This window comes from Sceloporus occidentalis, unplaced genomic scaffold (genome assembly GCF_023333645.1).
Source record: "Sceloporus occidentalis isolate IW3139 unplaced genomic scaffold, rSceOcc1.0.p SCAF_7, whole genome shotgun sequence".
NCBI lineage: Eukaryota > Metazoa > Chordata > Lepidosauria > Squamata > Phrynosomatidae > Sceloporus > Sceloporus occidentalis.
Window position 1 is genome coordinate 10,511,598 of NW_028316987.1, and position 21,726 is coordinate 10,533,323.

Sequence of the window (21,726 nt, forward strand, 5' to 3'; positions counted from 1 at the left end):
ATCGTGGCTTCTCTCTCATTTACTAAGCCGTCATTGGAAAAATAATACCAGGCAACATCAAGGACAGAACCCAGGATTCCTATGCAAGGGAACTCCTCCCACTCTGAATCCCCTAGGCCTAGGCAGACCAGCTCAAAGTTGTGAATAAGAGAGCAGCCAAGCTAAACAAAATATACATCCCACACATCAAAACCAAGCTATTTTAATATTATAAGTTAGAAAAAACAACAATTCACTTATGTTAGTCATCCAAGTTTAAAAACATCCAGCTGTACAGATTTCAATACATCAGAAATATACATTCATCTTTGTGATGGTGGGCATTTCAAATATCTCCTGAAAGCCAGCCCAAACAGAGGAGCAAATTAAGAAAATAGTTAGCATTTCAAATATGAAATGGACCTTTTGAGGGTTATTGGTTTGTTTGTTTAAAGCCCTGTAACATACACATACATGTATGGATACACACAAGTAGATTCCAACTCAGAGGTCATCCTTGTATGCTTAGTAAGGATTTTAGATTCACACAAAGGTGGAAAACCAATCAGCTCTTTGCAAGAAGTGGCTTGGAAATGAAACAGATCAGCTCCATGCCCTGGGATAAACCAGTTCCAGTGCAAAGACCGTATCCACAGTTCATAAATGCTAAGATGCTCAGAGCCCTTGGGTGTGTGTGTGTGTGTGTGTGTCCCACTAAGCCCCACTGCAGCTCCTGAGACGCTAAGCTCCAGCATGAGTGACATGTGTTTCACGGAAACAGTCTGACTTCAAAGGAGCTCACAAGAGAAGCTGCGGCCTTCTTATTTCCTCCTGTGACGTTAATGGTTTTGTTTCTGCAAAAGGGCTCTCTTGCCGACAGCCTTCATCCTCTTTCATCTCTAGTATTTAAGACAGACAAGCAAAGACATCCCAGGAGTGACACAAGCTGTAATATGTATACAGATGGGTAAGGCAACAGAGGAAAAAAGGATGAAAACTTTGGGGAAGCTGAAAGGGAGGATACTTCTGGAATTAAAAAAGGAGTCAATGGGATACTGCAGGGGTAATATGCTGACAAATAATGAAAGTCCACCTGCTAAGCATCAGATTTGTTTCCACCCAAAGACTGTTATCTGTCATTGGAACATTGTACACAGTTTAGGAACAAACCACCAACAATCATGACAGCACAGGTTTGTAGTAGGGTAGTATTTAAAAAATCTCAGTACTCAGAATTATCCCACCAGTGTTATGGCTCGGAAGAGACTTTTACTACGCATAATGGAACCTGGGACAAAATTATGCCCTATTAGGACCATGTGGCACAAGAGTGAGTTGAGGAACAATTCTAAAGGCCTGCAGCCAAGATGCTTCCAATCAAGATTCCATCCTTGAGAGCATGTTCTATGTCCTTCTCTTGGATCTTCAAGAAGACCTAGAAAGAAAAGGATTTGTTACAAAGTGAACTGGTGAACATTCACCATGTCCAAAAATGACAATGCTATTTTTAATTGGAGGATGTTGGCAGTTTCTAGGTTCGGAACATACAGTAACATTCTACTATGATGCCATCTAGACAGTCCCACTTCCAGACAATTCCCAAAGTTAAACCCATTATAGTGACAGTTAAAATATTAGTGTACAAAGTGATCTTGTACTACCTTTGAAAATACTGTATTGACTGCTGCAGAATTTATCACAAAATTCCTGCAGTTTCTACAGTCAGCATGTAAGGAGGGGAGGAGCCAAGGGAAGACTCCCCAAGATGTCCCCAGTATTTGCATTCCCTTCACTTAGCACACACTCACGCATGAACACACACACACAACCTTTTCCCAACCTTTTCTCTAGTGACAATGATTCCCCTTTAAAATAAAGTCCAGTCATCTCCCCCACGCTTTTCTTAAATAACAGGAGAAGACAAAAAAGAGAAGCAGACTTCTGACCACTTCTCATTTTGTGGAGTGGAGGGCACAGTGCAGCATGCAGCAGGTCTTGAGAAGGAATAACCGGCCTCTAGATCCCCAAACTTTGCCCCTTCTCTTATTCTAATTCATTCCCCTTGTTTCCAAAGGTCATACATTCTACAGCCAAAAATAATATATTTGACCAATTTAGTCAAAATTTAGTCAATCTCTCCACAATATGTACCTCTCTCAAGATCAGAATACATGGGACTTTGGAAGCCTGTCACTACAATGCAGTTATTGGTTCTCTTTTTCAAATTGTAGAGTTGGAAGAGAACACAAGGGTCATCCAGTCCAACTTCTTGTCTTATGATTGAACAGATTTCTCCAAGTATTAGCTTACTTGCTAATTAGCTTACTTGCTGTTCACCGCTATGGTCTTTGGAATAGCGGTATATAAATAAAACAAATTATTATTAATTATTATTAGTGGGCAGCAAAAATTGTTTGCCTTTAGGCAGGGCACAACAGTAGAGGGGTCTCTGTGTTCCCACGCAGCCCCATCCATAGCAAAGAGAGGCCTGCAGTAGTACCTTAGTCAGCCGTGTTTCTTTAGCCTTCTTCAGCCCCACAATACCCCTGGCTTCCAAGAGGGCTGAGAGTGAAAGGCACTCTGATTGGTCAACAGCTCCCACTTGCTGCTTCCGACAAATTTTGCTGTAGGCTTCATGTAGCTGGAAGGAGAAAATATTTGTGAAAACTCTGAGCTATTCAATACAAGAGACAAGAGCACATGATAGAACCTGCTCCCTCTGTCTCCATCCAAGTGCCTCAGGCCACTTTGTTTCCTCCATACAGTTTGTAATGGGATGATGTTCCTCCCTGATTGTTTCACACAGCCAAGCCAAAGAAGTTGCTAGCAAAGCCAAACACCAGGTCTGTGCCACACATCTAGCCTATCAGCTCTGCTATTATATATTCCATTTTTCAGCCTGTGTGTAAAACTTTATTCTCTGAGTAAACAGAGCTCATTAATTCCTAATGTCTTAAAAAGAAAAAGGATATGATGAAGAAAGAGAAAGAATGCAGATGGTGCTGATTCCCCAGAAGATTCCTGTTTCCTACTTCTTTGTATTCCGAGTCCTGCATGGACAGCATGTGCCCATGCTATTACTTACTCATACTGCTTGTACACTTCTATCATGATATTCTAGTGGTAAGTGACTAACCTTTATAGGGCTCTTGTCATTAAAGTATAGACATCAGACAAGTAAAAATGCTATAACAGATGAAGAATAGTGTTGGTGGCTCTGCATGCTCACCTTTCCAAGGGTCACTTCTTTGGCTTTCTGCTGCTTGGTCAAAAGTAACAGGGAACACACCAAGATTTTCTGTTGCAAGGGGAAGGAATCAGCATCACCATAGCCATTACCAGCTGTCATCCGGTCACCATAAACCTCAGAGATCACACGGGATACATGGAGCAATCCCACCTGTTTGGGCACTGACGACTCTATGGCTGATTTAGAATGGGATTTGCCTGAGGAAGGAAAAATCAGAAAATGGGCTGGAATTAGCTGGATAGACAGAAAAGGCACAATCTGCCATGCAATAAAAGTGAAGTTGAAGAACAGAAGAGGCTTCTACCAAAAAACACTCAGTGTTGGAAGGTTCCAAAATGGCTTTGTACAGGTGCAGAACAATCCATGTGTGTGTGTCACAGAGACCACAAACAGGCAGCCTTTCAACTGAAGAACTCAAAGTGATGTAGAGAGTTCCAGAGCAGCTTCCCATTCAGACACTGATTATTATTTATTTATTATTATTATTTTCTTATATCCCACCTTTCTCCCAATACAGGGACTCAAAGTGGCGATCACACTGAGATCTGTGTAGCTTCAGCATAGTTACTCTATTTTGCCTTAATAGCATGCAAAACCTTCAATGTAGAGTCTAATTTTTAAAGGCACAAGTTACAGGTGTACACTCCATTTATACATTATAGCAAATGAACAGGAAAGGAGAACACAAATCAACTGCCACACTACAAGTTTGGTACACACCGCCCTTCAGCATTTCCAGCTTAGTTTGGGAGATGTCTGCTTTCCAATCCCTTTATGTAACTCTTTCACACCTGTATTCACAGTGCACAAACTACACTAAAAGCCAGCACCCAGAGAGGAAAGACAGGGAGCAGGTGTATCCTCCGTCTTCAGGGCTGTCTGCTTCACTACTGCTGGAAGGGAATCTAGCCTTTGTGTCAGCCAGCTGCATGATCATTTCTTCCCTCCAGTAAGGCCAAAACAAGTCCCTGGGAAGAAGTGCTACCAATCAGGGTCAGGAAAAACAGTTAATGAAACATGACAGAACTGCACAGCAGCCGAGCATCTGCTTGGGGGGAAGAATGGGGAGAAGCTACTTACAGGCAGGCAGCATTTTCAGCACAGTTTGGCTCTTCACATCAGATTCCACAACCTCAATAGCCCTCCTAAGGATGAATGTTACATTTTAGAGCAAGGCATTAATGTTTTACGGATGCTTTTATCAATGGTTAACACAGTACTAAAGACCATTCTACATTTTCTCACATAATTAAACTGTGAACAGTCCATCCCGCTTTTTAGATAGATTCATACTGTGCTTTGTTTATGTATCTTCAAGTTGCCTGTAGATTTATGGCAACACCATGAATTTCATTGGGATTTCTTAGGCAAGGAAAACTCAAGGCAGTTTTGCCAGTTCCTTCCTATGAAATATAGCCAACAGCATTGGATATTCATTCACAATCTCCAATCCAAGTTGTAACCAGGGCTGACCCTGCTTAGCTCCCAAGAGCAGATGGGAGCTGATGGCTTTAGGATATTAAGGCCCGGCCAAAATCCAGGAATCTTATCTCACTGCATGAGCTTCTGCACTAGACATATCTAATTCTAACCACTTGTCTTGCTCATACAGTATTCCAATAGCCCTGATGACTGCTCACTGTAAGCATTCACAGGGAAGACATGTACATTGTTTATTGCTTCTACCAGCATTTTAATGCCACTCCAGCCTTAGTAAGGGCAAAAAAGACAAGTCAAATCAACACCTCCCAATTCTAAACCTAACTGGTACTGACAAATCATATTCACTTGCCTTGAAGTAGGTTTGCTCTTAATTAGAATAATTTTAATCCAATCCCATTCCTTAGCAACAAGGATATTAATTAAATACGGAATGTCAATTATCCTAAGTCTAATGCAGTATAAGGTGAATCAAGAGGTCCAAAATTCCCTGAGACTAGCATAAGGAGTCTACTTTGGCTTGCTCATACATTTTAGTTGGCTGACTTTTCTTTCATATGTGCAACTGTCTTTTGTTTTCATTATGACAACTTTTTCGTATTTTTAGTGTTTTGTTTCTATTTGATATCTATAAAACTGACATCACTGAACTATTAGTATAAGTAGTCTAGAAGAAATCACCTTCAACTAGAAGCCACCTTTAACCTCAAGCTGCTTCAACACTTCCTTTTTCAAAACTTATATACATCCATCTTTTTGCTTCTCATTCTACCTCCCTCAACTTTAAGGGTGAGCAACTGGAAAAAAGACACCCCAAAAGAACTCTTGGGAACGTTACAGACCGCCGCTTTGTGTCAGTCTGCCGGCGCTGCTGTTTGCTCCGTGAGGGAGCCGCAGCAGCCAAACTGCACGGCTCCCTCACGGAGCAAAAAAGCTCCAAAATGGAGCTTCTTCCTGCGGTGCGGTTATGACGCCGCAAGGTGCCAATGGCGCACTTGCGACGTCATAAGCGCCGTGCGATGCGCGGACGCACAGCGTCCGCTACGTCAATATGGCGGCGGCCGTGTGGAACGGCCGCCGCCATATTATACGTATTGACTACGCACTAGGGTTAGGGGGGTGCGGAAGCACCGCCCCTTCCTAACCCTAATACGTAGTCAATACCTATTTTATGGCAGTTTGTAACCCGCCTTGAGGACTATACCATCCTTGCTGTACCTCTCACTTGATTTTTTTTAAAAAAGTTTTCTCCAGTTGTTTTTGCTTCCAACTGCATTTTTGCTATGGATAGTTTCACGCCTCAAAGAAGCCTATGTGTAGACATGAAATGAATACACACATTTAGGGGTAAAATTTAGTGGCATTTGAGGTCTGAAAAAGGACTGCACCATCTCCACCTTTGCTCTGTTTTCTCATCCCTTTGCATTACCCCATCTTCCCACTCTTAACACGTTAGGAATATCCTACCCTAGGGCAGGTTATGATCTAGTTTTGGGCCCTGACTCCCCAGCTAAAAACCATACACAGGATCTGTTACTATACGTAATAAGGAACCTAAACCAGCCTTCTCACCCCAATGCTCCCAAGGAGTGTTGCCAGAGGGAAACTATGCAACCATGCTATATACAAAAAAGGAGGAGACCTGGTGTGGCATATATAGCCCATTAATGGGAGCTCATTACTATCTTGCTTCCTAATGAGAATAACGCTCTATTTGTTGCAGTGGAAGTGGTGCTAGAGGCGATCCTCAACCCAAAGCCTCTATGCCAACCCTGCTAATTTGGACACCTGATGGGTGGTATGAAGCAGGACTAAATCTCTTTAAGTTGACAACTACTACTCAGCTAAAATGAAATTTAGGCTACAAACCCAAACATTTGTCATAATCATCAGAAGTTACAAAACAATATTACTTATTTTGAAACAGCAGCATGCACATTTAAGGACATGGTGTGGCTTTTATTCTAGATTTCTGTGGCAACTATTACCATCATTTTCAAAAGCATAAAAAAGCCAAATTAAGCACTGTTAGTTTACATGGCTTTTCATGAAAGAGAACACAAAAGATAGGACTCAGTAAAGTGTAAAGCAGGGGCAGTTGGTGAAGAACAAACAAGAAAAAAAAAGTGGCAGCACCAAAAAGTAAAATCACACTACCATAATTAACCACAAAAATGCTCAGAAAGCAAAAATATACTGTGGAATGTGATATGCCCAGCGTGTTTCAACCAGTTTTCTTCAGAAGCAAGACACAAGCAAAGTTGCCACAGGTCAATGAAAAGCTTGCAAGTAGAGCTGTTATACTGATTCAAGATATTCTAAGTTAACAAGTGCTATTTAGAAAGTAGGTTAAGGCTGTGTAAAATTTGCCTTGCCTCTACAAACAACCCACCTTTAAAATGCACTGGGCCTATCACAAGGTTTGAGGCTTAGACAACCACTTCCCTGAAGCGTAGAGGCAATACTATCTTCTCTCCTGAACACAGATGAGATTGGCTAGCAACACTGGAAACTACAGAATTCTCATTGCGTCCTTGACTTCAGTAATGCTTTGCATGCCCTCTTGAGATAGTGCCCATTGTTTTCCTCTGGTCTCTATTTGTAATCTGGATTGATTCATGGGGACTGATGCACACATAGATTCTTTCTTGCAGTAACCAAGTAGGAAAGAATTACCTTTTAGTCTCTTCTGAAAACAATTGGGTAGTTAGACCCTAGCACACAAAATGATCTGCCTTCGTAGTGCTGAAAACTGCTACTTGCACTGTTGTCATTTCTCTATGATGCATTATGTATTTTTGTTCGCTTTTGAGCCAAAAAATCTAGGGGAAAGGGCCCACCAAGTTAGTGCTAAAGTGAGGTCAAGGAAGGCAAAACGCAAGCTTGATAAACTCACTTGCTAGGGGAAAGAAAACACTTCCAAGCACCATAAAGATGTCTGCTTGAGCACTGTTAATGAGGGCCTTTTGCAATCCAAATGTAATTAACCAATCTATAATCGCAGCAGGGAGGACCAATTCCTCTCACCCTTCATAGGTAATGGGCTGTGAATATTTCCAGACATTAACACAGCTAGGAGGCAGCACCCTCCCTTCTTCCCACAAAGATATGAGGGCTCTCCCCCCCCTCCCAAGCAGGGGAACCAAACACCATAATGAAGCTTTAAATCACATCCCATGTGCTGTAATTAGCTTGGATTTTAGAGTGCTATATATTCTTCACCTGCAGATGTCCAGAGCTTTGCGGGCATCCCCGGAGATGGAAGAGACTTTCCGAGCACAGAATTGGATGGCAGCATTGTCCAACACCTGCTCCCCTGACACCTGAGGGACAAAGAACAGAACACAGGTTACATGAGCAGCCTCTCTTGTCTAGCTTCTTGCTTGCCTTCAAGAGAAAATACCAAGAGGGTTTGGGTGTGGTCTGTAGAAGGGCAGGTCTGTTGCTTCAGTCCAGGAGCTCTCTGTCTGTCTAATCCACAATCTTTAATTTACCAAATTTCTACCACATATATTACTATCATAAAGCACCACAGCTAGTAGATAAAGAAAGCGAACCAACAAGATATGGACTTCAGCTAAGGGAAACAATGAGGCAAAATGAATGGACAAGATATTGAGTCAAGACAGGCAGATACCAAGTCCTGAGATGCTGGCTACCTTTAGCTTCCTGGCAACACATTATTGAAAGATTATAATCAACCATGTTCCTGTAGCTTAGGTATATACAAGTTTGACATCATCCACAATCGTAAGGGCTAGTAACTTAGGAGCAAGAAGGCTATGAGACTGCACAAGATTTATCAAGAGCAAAGTTTTGAATATTCACCACATTCTGTCTCCGCCCCCAGCTGCAACATGCAGTGCTGCAATATGACAAACATATTATTGTTTCTGCTGTTGTGTGCCTTCAAGTTGTTACCAACTTATGGTGACCCTAAGGTGGTCACCATAAGTTGAACCTATCATGGGGTTTTCTTGGCATGTTTCTTCAGAGGGAATTTGCCATTGCTATCCTCTGAGGCTGAGAGAGTGAGACATGCCCAAGGTCACACAGTAGGTCTACATGGCCGAACTGGGATTCACACCCTGGTCTCCAGTGTCGTAGTCCAATGCTCAAACAGTACACCATGCTGGCTCTCAGGACATACATATAGACCTGGTTAATATATTAAAACAGCAACTTTGGACATAGTCCACAGGAAACATTTCCTGTGCAAGGCCTACTGGTATGGATAAAAGCTGAGATTACTCTCCAAAATGAATGCAGGATGAAATAGTAAGATTACAAGAATGGCCTTGCTACTGTCAAAATGGATAGGTAGCTGCCCCAATGGGAAGCCCATCAGCAGAACAGGAGTTCAGCTGCACCCCTCATCTTATGTTTACCACCAACTGAAGACACAGTGAAACTTTGCTTCTGATGCAGATGTTCTACCTAGTAGCTACATGATCTCATCTGCAATCTATGATCCTGCCTGACTTTTAACATCTTTCTCTCCACTATAATCATTCGGGAGGACTTGGGAGACAGCCTTTTCTATGGCTGCACTCAAGTCGTGCAATTCCCTTGCATGAGAGGCTCAATTGGCCCCCATCTCCTCTCTTACCACCACCAAAAAGACCTTTTATTATCAAGAAATAAATCAACACATTGCAAAGTATTATTCCTAGAGTTACATTTACTCTGGTAATGCACAAATAGCTTTATCACTTGTGTCCAGGCCATCTCCTCAAATTGACAATAGATGCCAGTTTATTATCCTCATCTGAAGCCCTTTTTTTTTCAACCTTAGGAAGTGGCTGCTCTCCCATCTGGCAGCCAAGAGAAAGTGAGGTTGTTCTTAGTGGTAGAAGATATTGAAGGTGCTCCTAATGAAGCATGAGATGAATGTACTCTGCAGCACATTGACACGTGCAGATTATACCCATGCTTCAGCAACATGCTCTAAAGTGGATGTGATCACTCCTTCTGCTGTCTGTTTAAGACCACAGCAGAAATCATGGAGGTTGGTTGCTAAGATCTTACCTGCTTCATTCGCTCCTGAATGATGACGGCAAGCTGGTCTTTGCTGTATGGGGGGAAATTTAGCAGCTGTGGCCTACAGTTGGGGTGGGCTTGTAGGCGGGGCAGAATGCGATCAGTGAGATCCAGGGCATTGGCTATACCTGCCAGTAAAAAGACATTTAAAGGTCTAAGACACTAGTCTTTATCTTTCCCTCATAAACCTTACTTCAGAACAGGTAGAAATTTCTTCTTAAAACTCCAAAACATAAACACATCTAGAATGACCATCTCGTACCTACTGTCTCAAATACAGTTCACCTCCCTCCCACTCTTGTGAATATCAGCAATATTTAAGTACACAAATGAGTTTAGTAAGAGGAGACCTCATAGAGCATCCATACCTTACTGACAAAAAGTACAAGGAAGCAGGAACATCAAGAACCTCATACATTAGCAGCATTTCTGTGTCTGTGTGGATTTAAAAGTTCTATTAAGCAGCCTGGAGCTACAGTCCTGCAGACGCTTGCCTTCTCCTGGTCAGTATTGCATCAGTTGATCAGTGAGAGGCTGTGGGTAGATAGTCTTATGTTTTGTGCAAGAAATAGCTGGCCTCCTAAATACTGTTTAAAAAAACTCTCTAACCTTTTGTTCTCCAGATGTGCTCAACTACAATTCCTAAATGCTCCCACCAGGTTATATTTTATGATCCTATTTACTGTTTATGATTTTATTTATTTACTGGATTTTTGTATTCCTTAACTGACTTGATGTTTAAGTTTAGAACTGCATTTTTATAGATGTTGCAATATTTTTATTGTTAGATCATTCTTCATATTTTAACATTTTATTTGTGACCACTGCATGTGTTTTAGTGTATTAGCTACCTTGCCATGCCTCTTGAAGGGAAAAGGGAGAGTGCTAATAAACAAATGGTGACACTGAAGAAAACATCAGTCCTGGAATCAATCCACACTTTTCCTGACACAGCTGCTCTCAAAACTATAATAATTAAAAAATAAAAATGAATCCTGGTTTAGCTTTTTTATTATATTTTTATTTACCTACACATTTGTTGTTGTTGTTAACTTTCCTAGAGTTGATCCAAACTCATGGTGATTCTGTGGATGAAATATCTCAAAGACTACCTATCTTCCACTGCTCTGTAAATTCATGCCCATGATTTTTTGTGGGTTTTTCAGGCTATGTGGCCATGTTCTAGCCCGAAAAACTCACAAAAAACTATGGATGCTGGCCATGAAAGCCTTCAACTTCACTCATGCCCATGAGATCCTTAATAATTGAGTCCATTCATCTACCATGTAGTTTTCCTCCCTTTTTACATCTCCTCACCTTTCCTAGCATTACTGTCTTTTCCAGTGAGCCATTCCTTCTCATGACATGACCAAAGTATGAAAACCTCAGCTTTGTCATCTGGGCTTCCAGGAAGATTTCTGGCTTGATCTGTTCTAAGACCCATTTGTTTATTGTTTCGACTGTCCATGGCATCCTCAGCACTCTTCTCTAGCACCACATTTTGAATGAATTGATTTTCCTCTTATCTGATTTTTAACTGTCCTGTTCTCGCATCCATACATGGTAATAGGGAAAACAATGGCTTGTACAATTCTAACTTTCATGGTCAGTTGTATATCTTTACACATTAGGATCTTTTTTAGTTCTTTCATAACTGCCCTACTTATTCCCAGTCTTCTTCTGATCTTTTGACTGCAGTCCCCATTTTGATCAATGTATTCCTCATTGTCTATTCTGAATTTGTGTAGATCTTCCATGATCATTATTTATGTTTTCTTTAAGTTCAGCAATAAGCCTACCTTTGCACTTACAGTACATACACACAGATATCCAAAATATATTCTATTCAATTGTAATCTTTAATAATAAAAAACATCCCTGTCAACCATCTCTCTCCAGAATAACTCCCTCCTTTACCTCCCCATACTCACTCCTTTCCTTTACCTTCTCTTCTATACCCTACTACTTTATCCTGCATCTTCTTTTGCTTTACTCCCCCTTTCTCTTCACAACCTCTTATACACTTTCTCTCACCTAGCTCATAAGTCATAGACTTCCTTCTTGTTAGAATTGCCTATTTACATCTCTCTTTCATTCACTATCTTATGATGTTTATATTATTGAGACTCTAAAGTGTTTTCTTTCTTATTCAGGTTTAGCATTTCTGACACTCACCAATGAGAACAAGCCGAGAGTTGGGTAGAGAAGGCCATTCAAATACTGTGTAGAGCACATCTTGTCCCTTGCTGTCCAGCTGATCCAGCTCATCTAAAACAACCAAACTGCACAGAAAAAAGAGACCAACATGTCAGCACCATCTCTTTAGGAGTAAGGAGAAAGTAATGTGCAGATTTGACAAATGACCCAAGGAAAAGGAAGAAAGCAGCTCTAATAAGCCTTTCCTGTACTGCTTTAGTATCCAAATACACATCAACTACAACTAGTCCCAGGGGCTAAAACTTCACTGTTGCCAGGTATTCTATGAATGTAAGTAGGTTGAAAGAAACTCTTTAAAATTGCAGTAACTTGTTTGTTGTTGTTTTAAAATAAATATTTCTAGTTACTAGAACCAGTACAGACTGAAGTAACTTTAGATTCATATTGTTCAACACCCAAGGGAGAAAGTGCCAGTTTTAACTAGTTTGTCAATTGAGGCATGTGTCTCTTCCTTCCCTGACTTGTTTTTTTAAAAGGATCATAAAGAGCTGGATGTTTCACTCTGCTATCAAATGAAAAAAAAATACTGATCTTCATTTTTAGAATTGTTAATTGTTACTTTTGCTAATAGTTTAAATGTTTTATACTGTTTTTGTCAGTATTCTTGTTTTATAATGCTATTTTCTAAGTTAGAATGGCCTATTACTTGTTACTCTTATGCACCATAGTATAATGGAAAGCACCTTTGATTCATTGGACCTATTCTATCTGGGACTAATGCTAGATTCAGACCTCTGAGGAGACTATGGGCCTAAACAGACGGCTCTAAAGAGGCGGCGTCATGCCGCTCCTTTGTGCATCGGATTGAGGCTGCAGCAACTGCATGTCCCGGCTCCAAAAGAAGTGGCAGAAAGTTGCTCCTTTTGGAGCTGGCAAAAAGCCGTGCTTGTTGTGGCACTTTCTGGTGCTCCTTTTGGCGTGCGAGGTCTGAATGCCACACCAAAGGAGTGCCATAACACCACCCACTGTGTGGTCAGTCAGTCGGTTGGCATAACAGCAGCTTGGGGGTGGATTCAGGGCGTGTGGTCGCCATGCCCACACTCCACCCCGACGCTGGCCCTTTTGGATGGTCTATTTAGCCTCTATGTCTCAAAAGGCACCACAAACTAGAAATGTGAAATTCTGGGGGAGTGGTAGAAGAAAAACTTTTATTCCCCCACAGAAAAAAAGGACTAATTTTTTTAGCATGATAGCAACATGTTCAAGGCATGTTCATATATCTATTCACCCAAAATTATAGCCATATAACAGGAATACTATGGGGCGAAAGACTATGGGGCAAAACAGGTAGGCATCCAGGAATAGCCAAAAGTTGCTCCCGGGCCTGATCTCCCTGGCAAACACACGCCACAGCCCAGACCACGTCTCCTGCTGCGGTCCAAAATGGACCCGGCAAGGACTGGAAAAGATCCTCTCCTTTTGGAGTCAGTTTAGGGCCGCCTTGACTGGTCCTGCGGCAGCTTTCAGGCGTGTGCATCATATAAAGACTATGCCCCTGGAGCAGCTGGAAGCTGACTCATCTGCCCATTTGTTTGGGGCCTTAGAAAAGGTTTTAGATGAATACAGGATCAAATCATTGCAATTTCTGGTCTTGGGTTTCTTTTCTCAGTTCATGTTGATTATTTCTACTCTTTTCGCTGCTCTTTTCCAGTTCCTAATAAATTGCCAAAACCAAAGCTGTTCCCTACAGCTCTAAGTTCTCCTTACAGTTTCTGACCTTTGAAACTATGTTCTGAATAAACTGTATTTTTAATATTTGAAACACTATACTTTTATGGCAAACCAAGTAGACATAATGTATTTTAAGTTCAAATGAAGTGATTTTCAATTTATAAAGGGTTTTTTCCTTTGAATTTTTGAAAATTTTCCTTTTTTCCTGGAAAAAAACAGAAGCCTCCCCATGGCTTCAACATTTCTGGAAATGTTACATCACTCACACAAACGTATTTTAAAGAAATAAATATGGAATACCGATTAAAATAGAAAACATTTCTATTTTGTAAAATCTGGTCCACGCAGCAGACAAAATGAACTACTATGAACTGTCATGTTGCTGAGATCAAGGCTTCCAATGTGATCCTAACAATAAATTCACAAGAAGGATTCAAGGCAACCTTGTCATATACACAGACTCAGCTACTGACAGACAATCTACTCATGTAATTATCAGCTTGACCTAGACTGGCAAATAGCAGATCTCATAGAGACCATATTATTACGCATATATTTCTAGAGTGCAATCCAAGGAGAAGTGTTACAACTGATTCACTTTGTCGTCATTAGTAAGTGTATGGAAGTCCAAGTTTATATGAGAAGCTACCTACTGTATATACTCGACTATAAGTCGACCTCATGTATAAGTCGAGGGCAAGTTTTGGGGCAAAAATTATGGATTTTGATATGACCCATGGATAAGTCGACTGTAAAATTTAGGGGCATATTGCAAAGGATCAAAAGGATGAAGCAAACCAAAACAATGTCAAAGAACCTACAAAATTCCAGCCACGATGTTTGTGCTCACTCTTATCGCTGGATGGATAAGAGAACAGAGAGAGTTGGTGCTTCCAGGACAGATTATACTCTTGCCCTTCACCAGGGGCTGATTCCTCCTTTTTTAAATAAGAGTTAAGATATGGTACTTACATTGATAAGTTGACTCAGGTTTTTTGGGGTCATTTTTTGACCTAAATTTCTAGACTTATACATGAGTATATACAGTAAGTATATTAAATCCTTATCAAGCTTAAATTCTTAAATACTGTAATTCTCATAGGAAAGAATTAAAATGAAGAGGCAGCATGAGGAAGGCATACGAATCCTCTTCAAATGCCTATTTCTGTTTGTTCAAATTAGCAACCATTTCTTCTATAAAGCACAGGAGATGAGAGATATCCTCACTTGACTTTCAACCAACAAGATCTTCCTTTTAGGCAAAAAAAAGTGTAAACACTCATCTTCACAAAATATGCACAACATAAATTATGTAATTCCTGATTTTAATTCTGCCTTCCCACTGGGGATAAAAAGTGAAACAGGACCTGTTAAAAAGCTTGTACTCACACCATAGGTGCATTTTTTGATGTCAGCCGTTTCTCCAGCTTTCTGATGACATCCCCCCTGGCTGTTCTGTTTGTTCCAGCCTGGCCCAGTTGTTCAGCAATGGCTGGGAAAACAGCATGGGAGCTCCGCAAGGCCATGCAATTTAAGACAATGGTCTGAGTTCCAGAGAGCTCAGTCTGCCAGAAAGAGATAAAAGGGAGTGAGATAAAGCAGACCTTTGCAAAAGGTTTTAAACAGTGTAGTGGAAATACAACAATTCCAAAAGCTGAGGAGAACATGGAAGAGAAAATGGTAACAGTAGAAATAATGCAGTTTGACAATGTTTTAACTGCCATGGCTCAATGCTATGTAACTCTGGGATCTGTAGTTTTGTGTGGTATCTAGCCTTCTTTGTCAGAGAGATCTGGTGCCACAACAAACTACAAATCCCACTGCTGAATATCTACAGATACAAGTGACACACCAAAAGCACAAAGAAACACAAAAGCTTCAAAGGGGGCTTTCCCAAGACTCTAACCTCAAAGTTTTCCCGCAATGGATACAATATTGTTTAGAAAGGTGAGGCAAAAAGCACATGAAAGGTATTATTGCCGTACTAACAAATGCAGTTTGCCCAAGATAGGCAAGGGGTGCTTCAGCATTATATTAAAAAGCAGAGGTCTCAAGAAAGGTCAGCATCCAAATAGTTACCTTCAAGTCCAGCAGGGTCCTGTTGAGGCAGGCAGTCTTCCCAGTGCCTGGAGCACCAGAGATATAAAGACTTCCAGGCTTCTCCTTACACACATGTTCCCGGAGAAAGGAATGGAGGACACCTGTCTCTTTTTCTCTTGTAGGCAGCTGGTTTGGAACAGCTGTATGCAAGAGAGTCTTTGCATGTTGATAACAGGTGCCTGTGTAAACAAAATTAAGATGGAACAGTTTTGAACTAAAAGCACACAAATAAGCACACCATGTACTTTGCCCTTTAGACAATTCCCCCCTCCCAGCTTCGAATGAATGAGTGACTTCATCACCACAAACTGGCTAAGGAAGTTTGCTACCTTGAGGATGAAGACTGTACTGCTAGCTTTTAAGAGTCACATTTGTATTTATTAAAATTAATTAAAGTACATTAAAAACAAAATAATCCTCAAGTCCACATCCTCCTTAATACACTAAAAACTATGAATTGGAACAAACTAGGGTTCAGGTGTGCTACAGCTTTCCAGAAGATTTCAGAGACAAGCTCTTAATTCAGAGTAGCTGTTCTTTCAGATAAATCTTTAAAGAAGGGTAGTCAGAGAATGTGCAGAACAAAATTCCGCAACATGCTTAATATTCTTACATACCTTCTTGCTTAAAGAGACGAGTACACACCAGCTCTTTCTTAGCACTGTGACACTGTAAAGTATTGGGAGTTTCTTGGGCCCTGCGGAGGGGAGAGGGAACCACGCTGGTTGCCTTGGTTGGAGATTTAGGGGGTGAATGCTCACTGAACAGTAAAGTTCGTCTCTTTGGAGAAGTGGATGGAAAGCTGTTCTCTTTTTTATTCTGCTTAGTTGGTGAGCAAGGCAGTAACATGGTTACATTGCACAGATTTTCATCTCCTATGTTGAAAAAAACATGTATTTAGTTAAGAAAAAGGCAGGAGGCAACAATAAAAGCAGAATACAGCCAAGAATCCACATACAAGTCAAACAAGAACCCATTTCTATCACAGACCATGGCTTCCTAAAAATGTTTTTGTTCTTTCCTTTAAAGCTTATAGATCTTATAGAAATCATCCTGAAAACATACACTTCCTTCCTAATGCATTTGCATTCACATGCACTAATGTTCCTTGCCACTATGGTGCAATGGTTTCAGTGTGGAACCACAACTGGAGACCAGGTTTCTAATTCCTGTTTGGCCATGGACCTCCCCTGAACAAATTCCCCCAAGGAGGCAAATGCAACTCCCCCCCAACAAATCTTGCCAAGAAAACCCCATGATAGGTTTACTTTAGGGTTGTCATAAGTCAAAAATGATTTGAAGACACACAACAACAATGTCCACTGCATGACCCGTTCCTCAAGGACTCTGCAAGACCTTTACTTATTCATCTCTTGCTTTTACAAAAACCCAAAACACTGGGTTCAAAATAAAAGAAAAACAGCTCAGGTTTGTTTTATTTTTTTGATGGGGGTAGTCTTAATACAAATACTGTTGAATCAAAAAAATATTTCAAGCACAACAACAATCACTTCAAGAGTACCCAAGAAGTAGCTTTCCTGGGAAATTAAGAACTTGTCAGTGGTTGCTTAAAAGTTGTAGTACTAATCAGGAAGTAACAGTGTAGTGTGAACCTATGCAGAACTAAGTGTTATTTCAATAGGCTTAGTGATGCATCTAACTCTATGCAAGATCAGGTTGCACAAATAACCAGGAGCTCAGTCGCAAACTCTGAAAGAAGGTTTGCAGTTCAGTGATAAGCATATGTTTAGTGTGCAGCCAGTCTAAGATCAAATCCTTGCTATCTACCAGCAAGGCATATCTTAAACCCTGGTGAGCTGCTATCACTCAGTGTACACAAGTGTTGGTCCCTGGACCAGCACCAGTTCCTGAGTCAGTGGCTGTTGATATCTGAGGTTTCCGGGGGGGGGGGGGGGGGGGGGACAATCATAGCCAATGGGCATAAATATGGTGTTGGTCCCTGGCATACTGGAAAAATGCAAGTTCTCCATGTTACCTAGGCCTGTTCCAGACTGCCAAAATAAAGCTGCTTCGGGTCTCTTTGGAGGTATGCTGTTTAAATGATGCATGCATGCAAAGAGTCCGGAAGCTGCACCAAAGCTGCCCTCCAGTGCTTAGGAATGGAGTGTGGCTTTGGCGCGACCTCCGGACTCTTAGGACCCAGGCATCATTTAAATAGCATACCTCCAAAGAGACCCCAAGCAGCTTTATTTTGGCAGTCTGGAACAGGCCCTAGTCTGAGAAGTGCTAGTATAGAGATAAGTAAACCTATATTCCTAACCCTGCATATAAACCTGTGCTTCTCATTGTGCTTTTCAGTTAGACATAAATGCAACCACAGCCTCACTTCCTGCAGTCATTTCATGAAGCCCATGTACTGAGTTGGCATTAAGAAGAAGGTGTAAACATACCTCATGCACACATAACACTGTCCAGAGATATTTTGAAAAAACACAGAGGAAGGCAACTTACCTAGGCGTTTGCGAGGGCTGAGAGGTAAGACCTGCCCCTTAGAAGAGAGTGGTGAGGCAGATGCTAGGGCTGGATCCAATTTCGAACCCCTCTCACTCTCTAGAGGCTGGCAAAGGGTCCTGGTTGATTTCCGCTTAGGAAAGTCGATTGTATTCTGCTTCTGGGGTTGGGACTTAGATCTGGTATTAGGCATAGTGGACACTAAAACTAAAGAGAAACATATAAAGTATCAGTATGCAAGTTAAACAACACATACAACCATTCCTACTCCAGATACATAGGTATAATACTCCTTTTAAATTTCATGAATATTCTCTTATCTGTTATAGTTTCCCTAATTATACTGTTTTCCCATCCTTCGTGCAAGTTTTATTCCTTTCCCATTCCCATAAAGGTGTACCTCAGGTAATAAACCAGACATTTTCCTGGGAAGTCAAAGGCTTTCATGGCCAGCATCCATAGTTTTTTGTGGGCTTTTTCGGGCTATGTGGCCATGTTCTAGCAGAGTTTCTTCCTGACGTTTCACCAGCATCTGTGGCTGGCATCTTCAGAGAATGTTTGCCTGGAAAGGACTTGGCTATATATATTGTGTGACCTGGAAAGGCAGGAGTGATTTGCATGTATATTGTTTGTTGCTAATGGCAGTCCTCAGGGTGTGAGGGTCTGCACAAGAGGATTAATGTCTGCTTGATTAGTGCTCATTGTCTGCTGGGAAACCCTTAACCCTGGGAGATTTCTCATTTGCATCTGTTGAGTCTTTATCTTGCTATCTTTCAGGACTGGTAGCCAAACCTTGTTTACTTTAAGGGATTCCTCTTTCCTGTTGAAATTGTCCAGGTGTTTCTGGATTTCAGTGGCTTCCCTGTGCATCCTGATGCATCCACGTATGATTTCTTTCTCCTTCATTAGACACCACTTTTCTTATGATTTCATTTTGGTGGCCACATAAACCTTTCTTTTACATGCTGGGCCAGGTTGCTGGTGAGGCAAGCTTACCTAATGTCTCAAATTTTTCCCTTTTGCCCTTCTCAGTAAGGGATTGTGACGGTAGTAGCCGTTTACCTTGCCTGCTGTAGGCAGGAACACACAGCTACAGTTTGATCAACTACAGTACAACCTCATACGTTTCTATCTTAAACTTACTGCATTGTTTATTGCAGACACACTGCTATAACCTGGTAACTCTCCTCCCTTCGCCATCATCCCAATGACAATGATAAAAATCTCCCAGCGAGCAAGAGAGTGAGAGAAGACAAGGAAGGAAAGGGAACTTGGCTAGTGTAAAAAGACTGTAAAAAGAAGCTTCTTTGTCACAGGCTTTGTTAACTGGGGTATGTCTGTGTGTATATATATATATACACATGTATGTATGTATTTCCATTCTACACTGGACAATTATCATTACTCAAACCTTTGATTAAGCAGGACGTTACATTATAGATTGTGGTTTGCTCCAAAACTCTAGCATGCATTGTTCTGCCACTCCTATACATGGAGGTTTCATCCAGCTATCAAGACCAATAACTAGTTTTTTGTGGGTTTTTTCGGGCTATGTGGCCATGTTCTAGAAGAGTTTCTTCCTGACGTTTCGCCAGCATCTGTGGCTGGCATCTTCAGAGAATGTTTGCCTGGAAAGGACTATATATATATATATATATATATATATATATTGTGTGACCTGGAAAGGCAGGAGTGATTTGCATGTATATTGTTGGCACTCCTGCCTTTCCAGATCACACTATATATATATATATATATGTATAGGCAAGTCCTTTCCAGGCAAACATTCTCTGAAGATGCCAGCCACAGATGCTGGTGAAACGTCAGGAAGAAACTCTGCTAGAACATGGCCACAAAGCCCGAAAAACCCAGAAAAAACTACGGATGCCGGCCATGAAAGCCTTCGACTTTACCAATAACTAGCCTTGGGACAAAAAATAAACAGCACCCTAGTATTTTCTAATCCAGTAAACAGGGTCCCATCGTTTCACAATTTATCTTTGGGCTACAAAGTCCAGGCTAAACATGTTGGCCCTTGAAGGCTTCTGAGAGATAATACAGCTTCAGAAACCTACAAGAGGAGAGGATTCAGTTCAGGAGGGAGGAGTGTGCCTATTTTGACAACTGCCATGTGGCTCCATTGCTGTGGGATTCTGGGGGTTGTCGTTTTCTGTGGCACCAGGTGGCCTTCCAGGTGTTCGGACTCCAGTCCCCAAACCCCTGTCTGTTTGTGAAGCTGGTTGGGGATTCTGGGAGTTGAGGCCCAAAACACCTGGAGGACCAAAGCTTTCTGAGAGCAAGGGCTCCATATCCAAGGTAAGGCAAGATGTTCTGGCTGCAAAGGAGGACAAGGCACCGAGAAATGTAGGACATGTCCGGGGAAAGGGAGGACAACCGGTCGCCCTGTAAGTATCTCCCGTGAACTACAAGTCTCACGGGGCGATTGTTGAGGAGGGACCACTATATCTCCCAAAACCTCAACTCTCAGAACCCCACAGCAGCCAACCAGGGCAGTTAAAGCGGTACAAAACCGCGTTATCTCCCCAGTGCGGACCCCACCACGTTACTTACTGCCGCCACGTTTTCTTCTGCTTCTGCTCATTCCTGTTCCCATTTTGTACCAAACCACACTGCGGAAATAACCCGATTTGGGACCGCTTTAACTTCGCCTACCCTTCTTCCCCCGCCGCCCTTAGACCTAGAAGCCCTTCCACTCCCGCTACCTCCAAGTCTTGGCGATGATGCCTCCTTGCCTTCCTTCGCGGACGCTGCAAAGGAAATGAATGAAAAACCGCGCCAAACGTCCCAGCTCTCGCTTCCTGAGTGACATCATCACTAACCGGCCAATGGGAGGGAAGGAAGGCGCGCGAGATAGATAGAGACAGCAGCTCGGGATCGCCCATTGGTTCCCGGCCCCGCGCGCGCTCACCTCCTCCCAGCCAATCGCCGCCTTTCGCGCCAAACCCGAACCTCTCAGAAGCCACGCCCCCCTCTCCCTCGCGCCACCCTCCCTCAACAATCTAGCCTCAAATCTTGTTGTCCACAAGGGCTGGCTGGGCGTTTGCCCTGGAATGGCTGCGGCCGAGTCTATTGCGACTGCACACTGCCACCTAGGTTTAATGAATCTGAGTCACCTTTCACAACACTTGAGAGAAAGTGAAATTGGAACAAAGTCCAGCATTGCTTTAGGAGTGGACTAACTGCAGAATCGATCCAAGATACTCTTCTGCCCCAACAAAGATCCTCTCCTCCATGCGCTCACAGACCGCATAAAAAAGCTGACTGGACTGGGAGTTAATATTTCAACATTAGTAAGAATCATAGCGTTGGAAGAGACCGCAAGGGCCATGCAGTGCGAGCCCATTCTGCCATGCAGGAACTCTCAATCAAAGCATCCCCGAAAAATAGCTATCCAGACTCTGTTTAAAGGCCTCCAAGGGAGTGTGTTCCACTGTCGATCAGCCCTGACTGTCAGGAAGTTCCCCCTAATGTTGAGGTGGAATCTCTTTTGCTTAAGTTTGCATCCATTGCTCTGGGTCCTATTCTCTGGAGCAGCA

General features: G+C 42.0%; 1 protein-coding gene across 1 annotated transcript; it reads right to left on the reverse strand.

Annotated features, from left to right (window-relative positions):
* Positions 1–238: 238 nt before the first annotated feature.
* Positions 239–20,943, reverse strand: LOC149309162 (DNA replication factor CDC6-like). Its single transcript, XM_089531192.1, has 12 exons — positions 20,893–20,943; positions 18,170–18,376; positions 16,315–16,572; positions 15,677–15,876; positions 14,987–15,162; positions 11,885–11,991; positions 9,698–9,837; positions 7,892–7,992; positions 4,310–4,374; positions 3,209–3,426; positions 2,480–2,620; positions 239–1,414 (listed from the first exon to the last, which is right to left on the reverse strand). Exons 2-12 carry the CDS (start codon positions 18,360–18,362, stop codon positions 1,328–1,330), a joined length of 1,686 nt encoding a protein of 561 aa, XP_089387318.1. The 5' UTR covers positions 18,363–18,376; positions 20,893–20,943; the 3' UTR covers positions 239–1,327.
* Between the last annotated feature and the right edge of the window lie 783 nt (positions 20,944–21,726).